General features: G+C 37.3%; 1 protein-coding gene across 1 annotated transcript; it reads right to left on the bottom strand.

Annotated features, from left to right (window-relative positions):
- Window positions 1-425: 425 nt before the first annotated feature.
- Window positions 426-11621, bottom strand: LOC309796147 (E3 ubiquitin-protein ligase RLIM-like; the record flags this gene model as incomplete). The annotated part of the gene is given in 4 exon segments (XM_082609205.1): window positions 426-671; window positions 675-2065; window positions 7338-7581; window positions 11484-11621. Coding segments are annotated over 4 exon segments (2019 nt in total).
- Between the last annotated feature and the right edge of the window lie 1452 nt (window positions 11622-13073).

Here is a 13073-nt window from a genome sequence, read left to right as displayed (position 1 = left end):
CTGGGATTTACATGACTAGATAATATTACTAGGACCTATCTAGATTCATTATATCATATTAAGACATTTCTCCCATGGAATCAGGAACATCCCAACCCAGTGCACATGCTAAGTTTTTATTGAAATTCAGTGAACTGCTATGGTGTGAAATTAATTTTTATTGTCAGATTGAACAATATTGTTTGACTTTTTAATATTTCCTTTTATTATGGAACAGAACTTGGGGAAAGCCCAATAATTCCTTCAGGAACTAGTGATTCAGTTCAGATTGTTACATATGGCTCACGGACCCAGCCGCTCCGCAGCATGTGGGATCTTCCTGGAGCAGGGCACGAACCCGTGTCCCCTGCATCGGCAGGCGGACTCTCAACCACTGCGCCACCAGGGAAGCCCTATAACACTTTATATAGCTGAGAATTCAGATCTCAATTAAGATTTTCACTCTCATTGGAATCCACTACTTGCCCACGAAAAATCGGACAGGTAGAGTTCTCAGACAGCCAGCGATCAATGCAGTGAATGTGATATTCATGGGAGCAAGGTAGTATGCGAAGCTTGCTGTTTTCTGTGTACTCTGTAAGGCAAATGCTACAGGCTTTTAGTGCATCATTTTCACTAAAAGATCTTACAGCCAAGTTGTCAATCTGTGCTTTGGTGAGTCCTGTAGTTTGTTATAGATCATCTTCATTTAAGAGGAAAAACTGTTGCAGATTATGGGAGGACCCAGAGTCACTTTCATCAGATATTACTAGGATAATTTGTCTACCCCCTTGGCTGGTCTCTGATGATAAGTCTGATGATAAGTTTGTTTCTTCACTGCCTTCAAACATCAGTGAGCTAATTCCTGAATTTTCATCACTTGAGCTGGAACTGGAAATAGGACTAGAACTGGAACTAGACATACAGTTGGGGCTTGAATGACAAATCAGTGTGGAACTTGAATGGGTATCATAGCTAGCATTTGAATCAGAACCAAATATACCACTACTACTACCATTAGGTGACTCTGGCCATTCCATGTTTTGACTTGGAGGTGAGACACTATGCTCTAAATTACTGTCACTGTCCATAAGGTTACTTGAGTTACTAAATTCTGTCATTGTCTGCCTTAACGTGCTCTGAATTGGAACAGATGTTGTATCATTTAAGCTAGTATTTAAAATTCTACAAACGGGATTTCTAATGGTATTGACATAAGCTCTCACATCTGCCTGCTCAGAATGTGAATACATATGCTTCAGTCCTCGTTCACTTTCAGAAGTGACAGTGTTGTTTGGTGTCTCAGATGTTAGCTGAGTTCTACTAGCTCTGCTGTCTCTCTGAGAATATGCTCCAGAATGAACTTGTCCTACTTCAAGATTGAAGGGTATGGTTGGATATATTTCCCTCATTCCCCAAGATTCACCACTGCTGGTTGTATCTGGAGAATTTTCTCCATGAACGGCATTCCTTGTTTTAGAAGTTTCAATAAGACCACTATTTTGCAAGTCAAATCCAGTCATTTGCTGTCTCAATATTTCTTGGTGCTCAGTTCTAGAAAATCTCGCATTCTCACTTAGCAGAGGCCGCTCAAAATTCTGAGATGGTATACTATGATTAAGTCTTTGTACAATTTCCCTAAGTGAACGTGGAGGCGACCAACTTTCAATTCTTGCTCTGGTTCTCCGATACTCTGGGCTCCTACTTCTTGCTCTTCTCTGACTTCTGGTAGGTGGGAATTCCATTAATGTTTCAGTTGTATCTTGTTCAGACATAGATGGTCTTGTAAATATTGATTCAGATTGTGGATTTTCCACTTGCCTCTGGCTGTCTTCCATATTTTCTCTTCTGGGAAGTCTTGCAGATGCTACATATTCATTCTCTGGATTTGGACTCCCATTATCAAGGTTAACATTTATTTCTAAACTGAATATGAACTGATCACTTTTAGGATTAATTTGGCTCTCTTCTCTCCAAGATTGGTTTTCTCTTTGTCCACTTGTCATATTTTCAGTTTGTCCAGAACAGTTAAGCCAGTCTGTTATAGAGTCACCACTAGACACATCATCTGAAGAGTCTCCTCTATCTGTTAACAAAAAAAATGGGAAGGGTGCATAAAAGAACTACCAAAATTAGAACCATCATAAAATAGCACTCTGAAACTTTGTTTCAAAAACAAACAAAAAATGAGAACTTAAATACTCAGATGTTTTAAACTGATTTCACATTTATAGAGTTAATATTTTATAAACTACACTGTGTAGATTTATTTATTTATTTATTTATTTTTATTAGTTTCTGCTTTATAACAAAGTGAATCAGTCATACATATACATCCGTTCCCACATCCCTTCCCTCATGCATCTCCGTCCCTCCCACCCTCCCCATCCCACCCCTCCAGGCGGTCACAAAGCACCGAGCTGATCTCCCTGTGCTCTGCGGCTGCTTCCCACTATCTATCTACCTTACGTTTGGTAGTGTATATATGTCCATGCCTCTCTTTCGCTTTGTCACAGCTTACCCTTCCCCCTCCCCATATCCTCAAGTCCATTCTCAAGTAGGTCTGTGTCTTTATTCCCGTTTTACCCCTAGGTTCTTCATGACATTTTAAAAAAAATTCCATATATATGTGTTAGCATACGGTATTTGTCTTTCTCTTTCTGACTTACTTCACTCTGTATGACAGACTCTAGGTCTATCCACCTCATTACAAATAGCTCAGTTTCGTTTCTTTTTATGGCTGAGTAATATTCCCTTGTATATATGTGCCACATCTTCTTTATCCATTCATCCGATGATGGACATTTAGGTTGTTTCCAGCTCCGGGCTATTGTGAATAGAGCTGCAATGAACATTTTGGTACATGTCTCTTTTTGAATTATGGTTTTCTCAGGGTATATGCCTAGTAGTGGGATTGCTGGGTCATATGGTAGTTCTATTTTTATTTTTTTAAGGAACCTCCATACTGTTCTCCATAGTGGCTGTACCAATTCACATTCCCACCAGCAGTGCAAGAGTGTTCCCTTTTCTCCACACCCTCTCCAGCATTTATTGTTTCTAGATTTCTTGATGATGGCCATTCTGACTGGTGTGAGATGATATCTCATTGTAGTTTTGATTTGCATTTCTCTAATGATTAATGATGTTGAGCATTCTTTCATGTGTTTGTTGGCAGTCTGTATATCTTCTTTGGAGAAATGCCTATTTAAGTCTTCTGCCCATTTTTGGATTGGGTTGTTTGTTTTTTTGCTATTGAGCTGCATGAGCTGCTTGTAAATTTTGGAGATGAATCCTTTGTCAGTTGCTTCATTTGCAAATATTTTCTCCCATTCTGAGGGTTCTCTTTTGGTCTTGTTTATGGTTTCCTTTCCTGTGCAAAAGCTTTGAAGTTTCATTAGGTCCCATTTGTTTATCTTTGTTTTTATTTCCATTTCTCTAGGAGGTGGGTCAAAAAGGATCTTGCTGTGATTTATGTCATAGAGTGTTCTGCCTATGTTTTCCTCTAAGAGTTTGATAGTTTCTGGCCTTACATTTAGGTCTTTACTCCATTTTGAGCTTATTTTTGTGTATGGTGTTAGGGAATGATCTAATCTCATACTTTCACATGTCCCTGTCCAGTTTTCCCAGCACCACTTATTGAAGAGGCTGTCCTTTCTCCACTGTACATTCCTGCCTCCTTTATCAAAGATAAGTTGACCATATGTGCGTGGGTTTATCTCTGGGCTTTCTATCCTGTTCCATTGATCTATCTTTCTGTTTTTGTGCCAGTACCACACTGTCTTGATTACTGTAGCTTTGTAGTAAAGTCTGAAGTCAGGGAGCCTGATTCCTCCAGCTCCGTTTTTCGTTCTCAAGATTGCTTTGGCTTTTCGGGGTCTTTTGTTTTTCCAAACAAATTTTGAAATTTTTTGTTCTAGTTCTGTGAAAAATGCCAGTGGTAGTTTGATAGGGATTGCATTGAATCTGTAGATTGCTTTGGGTAGTAGAGTCATTTTCACAATATTGATTCTTCCAATCCAGGAGCATGGTATATCTCTCCATCTATTTGTATCATCTTTAATTTCTTTCATCAGTGTCTTATAATTTTCTGCATACAGGTCTTTTGTCTCCTTAGGTAGGTTTATTCCTAGATATTTTATTCTTTTTGTTGCAATGGTAAATGGGAGTGTTTTCTTGATTTCATTTTCAGATTTTTCATCATTAGTGTACAGGAATGCCAGAGATTTCTGTGCATTAATTTTGTATCTTGCTACTTTACCAAATTCATTGATTAGCTCTAGTAGTTTTCTGGTAGCATCTTTAGGATTCTCTATGTATAGTATCATGTCATCTGCAAACAGTGACAGCTTTACTTCTTCTTTTCCAATTTGGATTCCTTTTATTTCCTTTTCTTCTCTGATTGCTGTGGCTAAAACTTCCAAAACTATGTTGAATAAGAGTGGTGAGAGTGGGCAGCCTTGTCTTGTTCCTGATCTTAGTGGAAATGGTTTCAGTTTTTCACCATTGAGGACAATGTTGGCTGTGGGTTTGTCATATATGGCCTTTATTTTGTTGAGGAAAGTTCCCTCTATGCCTACTTTCTGCAAGGTTTTTATCATAAATGGGTGTTGAATTTTGTCAAAAACTTTCTCTGCATCTATTGAGATGATCATATGGTTTTTCTCCTTCAACTTGTTAATATGGTGTATCACATTGATTGATTTGCATATATTGAAGAATCCTTGCATTCCTGGAATAAACCCCACTTGATCATGGTGTATGATCCTTTTAATGTGCTGTTGGATTCTGTTTTCTAGTATTTTGTTGAGGATTTTTGCATCTATGTTCATCAGTGATATTGGCCTGTAGTTTTCTTTCTTTGTGACATCCTTGCCTGGTTTTGGTAGCAAGGTGATGGTGGCCTCATAGAATGAGTTTGGGAGTGTTCCTTCCTCTGAAATTGTTTGGAAGAGTTTGAGAAGGATGGGTGTTAGCTCTTCTCTAAATGTTTGATAGAATTCGCCTGTGAAGCCATCTGGTCCTGGGCTTTTGTTTGTTGGAAGATTTTTAATCGCAGTTTCAATTTCAGTGCTTGTGATTGGTCTATTCATATTTTCTATTTCTTCCTGATTCAGTCTTGGCAGGTTGTGCATTTCTAAGAATTTGTCCATTTCTTCCAGGTTGTCCATTGTATTGGCATAGAGTTGCTTGTAGTAATCTCTCATGATCTTTTGTATTTCTGCAGTGTCAGTTGTTACTTCTCCTTTTTCATTTCTAATTCTATTGATTTGAGTCTTCTCCTTTTTTTTCTTGATGAGTCTGGCTAATGGTTTGTCAATTTTGTTTATCTTCTCAAAGAACCAGCTTTTAGTTTTATTGATCTTTGCTATCGTTTCCTTCATTTCTTTTTCATTTATTTCTGATCTGATCTTTATGATTTCTTTCCTTCTGCTAGCTTTGGGGGTTTTTTGTTCTTCTTTCTCTAATTGCTTTAGGTGCAGGGTCAGGTTGTTTGCTCGAGATGTTTCCTGTTTCTTAAGGTGGGATTGTATTGCTATAAACTTCCCCCTTAGAACTACTTTTGCTACGTCCCATAGGTTTTGGGTCGTCATGTCTCCATTGTCATTTGTTTCTAGGTATTTTTTAATTTCCTCTTTGATTTGTTCAGTGATCACTTCGTTATTGAGTAGTGTATTGTTTAGCCTCCATGTGTTTGTATTTTATACAGATATATTCCTGTAATTGATGTCTAGTCTCATAGCATTGTGGTCGGAAAAGATACTTGATACAATTTCAATTTTCTTAAATTTTCCAAGGCTTGATTTGTGACCCAAGATATGATCTATCCTGGAGAATGTTCCATGAGCACTTGAGAAAAATGTGTATTCTGTTTTTTTTGGATGGAATGTCCTATAAATATCAATTAAGTCCATCTTGTTTAATGTATCATTTAAAGCTTGTGTTTCCTTATTTATTTTCATTTTGGATGATCTGTCCATTGTTGGAAGTGGGGTGTTAAAGTCCCCTACTATGACTGTGTTACTGTCGATTTCCCCTTTTATGGCTGTTAGTATTTGCCTTATGTATTGAGGTGCTCCTATGTTGGGTGCATACATATTTACAATTGTTATATCTTCTTCTTGGATCGATCCCTTTATCATTATGTAGTGTCCTTCTTTGTCTCTTCTAATAGTCCACTGTGTAGATTTATAAGTAAATGTAGGAAAGTTTCAATTCCATCTGAAAAGAGTGAGCTAATCCTAGATAAACTTAGAGAATTTTTAGAAAAGGGAATCTGGACGAAGTCTATGTTTCAATATTTCATCATATACACAGCCCTGTGTACCACTGTAGGAGGAATGTCGAGAGACTTTTTTTTTCAGTCCACTGTCAAAACACTAATGCAATTAAACAAGGTAAACACCAGTTAAGGTACAATGCTAGTATTTTAGTTCAATTTACATTATTGTCTAATTTTCATTAGTCTCCAAAATTACTACTTCTAGGCTCTTCACTTATGTGCTTTGATAATATATAAGCTGTTTTAAAATATAAGATTATTGCCCAAACATAAACAAGTTTTATAGGTTTAAAAGTGTTTGCATTTTAAATACTTCTTAATGTTTCCAAGATTTTTATTTGACATTAAATTGAAGGTCAGATCAAATGAATAGACTGAACCTAGCATGGTACATATAAGACCATATTCAAGAACCAAAGTATTATAGTATCCCCTTCATTAGACAGCAAAATCCTCTACTTCACACTGGGAGGGAAGGCACCAGACCTGAGGCTCAAGCAGGGTTTCTCAGCCTTAGCACTATTGACCTTTTGGTGCTGGACAATTCTTTGTTTTGGGGAGCTATCCTGTGCATTGTGGGATATTTGGCAGCATCCCTGGCCTCTGCCCACTAGATGATAGTAACACCCATGCCTCCCCTGTGACAACCAAAAATATCTCTAGCCATTGTCAAATGTCCCCAGGTGTTGGAGAGAGCAAAATTGTCCCCAGTTGAGAACCACTTGATTAGAATATAAAATATTTCTGTTTGCTTTTTTTACATGTCTATGTAGAAAAAATAATTCAGGAAGTAGGAGGGACTTTCAATTGAGTTAGAAAACCAAGAAAAATACAAATAGGCTACTTCACACTGTTTCCCAATTAAAACAACCCAAATGTGAATCAGGAAAACAAACAAACATACTTTGACATTCTCACCAAAAATCAAGTAAGTGCCAGTTCTTTTTATGAGAAGTTACTTACCAAATTAATTTATGTCACTTCTGTATAATTTACTATTTACTATTATGAAGTTACTATTTACTATTATGAAGTACCTTATTCATCCCATCCTATTCCCTCCAAAAGCAAAATATACCTGTATTTTCATCTGAGTCTTGTGGTGGGTTTTCTTTAATTAGCTGAAGTCTTCTCAGCAACTCTTCTTCTGTACTTTCACCTGGAATGCCTAGAAGATTGTTGTCTCTCATAAGTTTGTAATCTTCTTCACTCAGATTATTTACGAACCTGGAGAAATCTTCTTCACAAACCAATCGGTCCGTTTGACTTATGCATTGGGCCGAAACTCCATCTCCTTCGTCGTTGGAATCCGAGTTTTCCGTCTTAATAAACAAGTGGAAAATTATCTGAAATTCACGACGTAGTGTTGAAATTCACCAATGGTCGTTTAGTTTTCTTCGCTTTCTACTTCCTGCCAGAGTGTCCGGTTCCGATTCAGTCGGATGACCCTCCGCATAGATTCCTCCCTTCTCCCGTCCCGACTCAGTTCTGTAGCCCCTGGTGACGCAAAGGTTGGGAGCCACCTCTATCCCAGAACTTGCTTGACGTTGCCTAGGCACCCATTATCTTCCTCGCTGTTACCGAGTAGGGACTGGATTCAGGTTAGGTTTCATTTCATTCAAAACCAGCCAATGTTACTGAGGGTTTATAGTGTACCAAGCACCGTCCTTCACCTCGTTTCACCCACATGAGCCTATTCTCAGGTTTTCAGGAGGCGTTTTCAGGCTCTGATATGCTCTATTTATTCCTTACATTACATATGACTGCCTTCTTCAAAATACCATGCCAAAGTCAGCCTAGTTAAATTCAGCAATTCTCATTTTCAGGTGCCCAGGGACCTCCGTCTTTTCTCCTCATGAATTTCTCAAATCATAAACTCTCACTAAGAAAGCCCACAATTTCTGATAATTTACCAGTGCCCTTTAGTGTGTCCTCTCCCTTTTAACTGTTAATGGCTTCATCTTGCATTATACAGTCCTTCAATCTCGTTTCAAACAAACAAACAAGAAACACCAAAACTTTGGCAGGCTTTTCTGCTCAGCCAGGGAATTCCTTCTCCACAAAAGCATCAGGTTCATTTTTGTCCTCCTTTCTCATAAATATTACTTAAACAAAACTAGCCAGAACATCACAGGAACTTTTAAGACAGATACATTATAGTTACTTTGTCTGCCACAATGAGTACTGACTTTGCTGATTTTGTTGCACGTATCACCTGAAAGGCTTGGTGAAAATAAAATAATGCTCATTTGCAATGCTATCTGAAGGAGACCTCTAAGAGCTTCTGGACTCATTAATATTACCAGCCCCACTTAACACTTGTTTAGGAGCTCTTCGTTCAACTTATTCATGTAAAGACAAGATTTGGCTGCTGAATTTGAGACTTTATTCAATTTGACTTATTTAATAATTAATCCATCCAACATAAACTGGGTCAGTTATTGCCTTAGCGGCTAGAGATATGTCAGTTGTTGAAGCAGTTTGTACTCCCAAGTAATTCACACACCAGGTGAGGGAAACACCACATAGAAACTATCAAAATACAGTATGTTTTATAATAGATTTATGTATGCAGTATTGTGTAAGTACAGAGAACTGTGTAGCAATTATTTAATGGGAGTTGGGAAATGTTTCACAGAGGTATTATATTTAAATCTGAATCTTTAAATATAATTATACGTTCTATAGATGGAAAGTGGCAGTTATGTGTTGCTAGAGAAAGACTGTCAGATGGAAGAAGTAGACTTGAAAGGCCTTGGCTTGTTTGGGCAACTGTGGCCACAATTTTGGGGTTGGGTGGAAATGTGGAGTTAATCTCAGAAAGAATAATTGACACAAACTATAAGTTGAGTTTTGATTTTGTTCATGTAAGAAATAGGACACTGATTAAGATGTTTTGATATTTTTCTGAGAACAAGCAGTAGATTTTATTTTTGTCTGCTTAGTGTCCCCTTAACATCTTATGCTAATAGCATCCTGATTTTCATGGGGGAAAAACCCATTCTACAATCTTAGTCCACTTGGTTTAGGTTCAGCTGAATTCACTGCCATGGCTAGAGGAGAGGACACATGATGCAGCCATGTCCAATCAGTATATCTCAAATTGGTTATGGTAATTGGTTTAAGCATGGGCATGTGACCAAAAGTACATTTAAGAGTTAAATCTGAGATGTTAGCTAGAACTACTGAAAATGAGAAATCATTTTCCACTGCGGTTGCTAAGCTGGTAGGATATAAACCTGAAGATGCTTATGTCCCAAGAATGAGGAACATTGACATAAAGAGACAGAGGAAAACAATAATGGAGAAAGAGCAAGATACCTGACAAAAAATTTGAGAAATACCTGAAGCTAGATGTGCCTTAAGATTTTTAGATCTGTAAAACAATGTATTTCATTTTTAAAATGTAAACTTTTGAAAGATTCCTGCCACTTATCATTGGAAGGCTCCTAATAGTTGTAACAGGAGAGCCATATGATTGGTGATGTAATCAGATGTCAAAAAGTAATTTGATACAGGGGAGGGGGTCAGGGAATGAGTGAAACATGTGTGGGAGGTTAAGTGGTACAAACCTCCAATTACAAAATAAAGGAGTCAAGGGAATGAAATGTACACTGTGGAGAATATAGTCAATAGTAATGTCATATCTTTGTATGCTGACAGATGGTAACTAGACTTGTGATCATTTTATAATGTACAGAAATATCTAATCACTGTGTTGTGCACCAGTGACTAACATAGTGTTGTAGGCCAAGTATACTTCAAAAGACAAACAAACAAACTAATAGAAAAAGAGATCAGATTTGTTGTTACCAGAGGTGGGTGGGGAGGTTGGATGAAGGTGGTCAAAAGGTACAAACTTCTAGTTACAAGATAAATAAGTATAGGGATGTAATGTATAACATGATTAATATAATTAAGACTGCTGTATGTTGCATATGAAAGTTGTTAAGAGTAAATCCTAAGAGTTCTCATTACAAGGAAAAAATATTTTTTTCTTTTTCTTTTATTTTGTATCTATATGAGGTCATGGATGTTTGCTAAACTTATTGTGGTAATCATTTCATGATGTATATAAGTGTAGGGGAACAAAACTTTCCACCACAAAATGTTTCTTTGGTATGCAGATTATTTCAAGCTGAAAAAAAATCTAGGCCCAAAAGTCTCAGGAAGAAACTTTGACCTTGCTCCTAACTGCCTAAAAAAATTTAGATAGAGGGCCAATTATTCCCCAATAGAGCTATCACCAGAGATATCTACAAAGAATATGGGCTAGTAGTGGTAGGAGAAACTCAGCAGGGCCTAGAGATCAGAGTCCACTCTGTGTCCATTGTCTCTCTACACGACCCATCTACCAAACATTTGCTTTTCTATCTTCATATAAATCACCTTGCTCCCATTTGAAGTCTCAAACACTACCCACAACATCCTCTTTTGGTTTTAACTGAAGATCATATTTAAGGTGAGGGTTTCAGCCATATTGGTCATTCAGTTTTCCTGGGTCTCTCCCATATGTACATGTTATTAAACTTTGTTTGATTTTCTCCTGTTAATCTGTCTCATGTTAATTTAATTCTTAGACCAGCCAGAAGAATCTAGAAAGGTAAAGGAAAATTTCTTATTGCCCAACATAAGTCAAATCATTATGCTGTACAGTAAGTCCCCTACAAAGGAACGAATTCCATTCCGAGAGTGCGTTCATAAGTCCAATTTGTTCGTAAGTCCAACAACGTTAGCCTAGGTACCCAATTAACACAATCGGCTATCTAGTACTGTACTGCAATAGGTTTATAATACTTTTCACACAAATAATACATAAAAAACAAACAAAAAAATAAAGAAAACATTTTTAATCTTACAGTACAGTACCTTGAAAAGTACAGTAATACAGTACAACAGCTGGCATCCAGGGGCTGGCATCGAGTGAACAGGCAAGAAGAGTTACTGACTGGAGGAGGGAGAGGAGGTGGGAGATGGTGGAGCTGAGGGATCGTCAGCAACAGGAGATGGAGGGCAAGCTGCAGTTTCACTCATGCCTGACGCTGATGGCATAGGTTCTGGTTCCTTGCTGGATTCAGTTCTATCTAGCCTCTTTTCTCGTCATAGATGACATGGTAGCCCTGGATTGCATTCTGAATGGCTGCTGCAACCTTTGTGTACTGTTCTTTGTTTGGATCCTATGCCTCAAAAACTAACAGTGCCTCCTCAAATAAAATCCCCTTGCCATTTCCCGCAGGGTGAATCTCTTTGGTTCCTCAGTTATTTCTTCCTCCTCTTGTCTCTCTTCATCCTTTCTCTGGGCTGCCAATTCCATCTTCTCACCTCGCTCCACTCTCTCAATTATTTTCAGTTTTGTTTCCATCGTTATCACTGCTTCTTAGCAGTACCAGCTACATCATCGCTGCTTTTATGCTTGCTTCTGGACATCCTGGGCTTGAAATAAAGATACTGTACTACTGTATTCTATACAGTACTGTAAAGTACACAAAAGCACAACCACTTGTAGAGGATGCACACACATGACAATGTACACCAGACATGTGAACTAACTTATGTGATTGGACATGTGACCACACGTTCACATATTTGACCTTTCACAACTTGAAGGTTCGTGTGTAGGGGACTTACTGTATGCCTTAAACTTAGACAGTGCTAAATGTCAAGTATATCTCCATAAAACTGGAAGAAAATAGTAATTTATAATAAAATTGCCATGTAAAACTTACTTGCTTTTGTCCATTCTATAAAGTTAACATGTTTATACAATTTAAGTTTAATTGGATTTAGTTTTTATGAAAAAATAAGCAAACAGAATTTTTCTGTCATTTATTTGTTTAATAAGTATTTATTAGGCTTTGAAATTATGTAAAGTTGAAGGAAATGAATGTTTTCATTTGATTATGAATGAAATGTGGTTATCACATATAATGTTAATATTGTGAATAAATTTCCTACTTCTTTGTACCATGAGGCCCTTTCAGAATGTCCCTATTTTTGTATGTGTTTCACTTATTATACAATGTATTCTGATACCTTGGCCCAGTAATACTCATTTAATTCTCATATGAAGAGAAAATATCCTGAGTTAAAGTGCCACTGAACATTTGGCTTATATTAAGAAACAGAATGGTCCTGGTGGGAACTAAAATGTCTTTCACCAATACCTTACTAATGAGTGAGATAATGTTATGTGACCAATTAGCTCCCTGGTGGGATTTTTAGGATGCCTAAATTTAGCAAAGTCTTAGTGTGAGTAAGTGTGTACTTATGTGTGTTCTTGCATGTCTATGTGTGGTGTATTTAAAAAGCTTTAACAGATGTTTGGTTAGGTTAATAACCATTGGCTTAAGTGTGGTTTCTGGATACTAGTAATAGATCTATTTCACTGAAGTTTTGAAAGTTCCTCTACAGTGTGAACATACTTTATCTAGAACTTTGAATTCCTATAACACTATAGTTATTGTCTACTTTAAAGTCTTGTTTTTAATATTTGTTCTATGCATAAACAAAAAGATACAGCATGTTGTTAGCACTTAGAAAGTTACAATTTACTTCTTAACATTTTTCATATTTAAGTTCGTAACAGAAGATGGTCAGATTGACCACTTTGGGAGTGAAAGGAAAAAAATAAAGGCATATTTACTTTTAAATGCACCTGCTAGGTGTGCTCACTGTATGCTCTGTTATATATGCAAGGCCAGGGTGACTGGAAGTGCAATTGTCAGGCTTTTTCATAAACTGGATAACCATTTGTTTCTGCGCAGCACATTACCTTTACATAGGAGCAATCAGGAGAAAAGGTGAAGCAGGCAAG

The sequence above is a fragment of the Mesoplodon mirus genome (assembly GCF_964341445.2).
Source record: "Mesoplodon mirus genome assembly, chromosome: X".
Classification (NCBI taxonomy): domain Eukaryota; kingdom Metazoa; phylum Chordata; class Mammalia; order Artiodactyla; family Ziphiidae; genus Mesoplodon; species Mesoplodon mirus.
The sequence above is the reverse complement of the archived record's forward strand: the minus strand, read 5'-3'. Positions and strand labels throughout refer to the sequence as shown.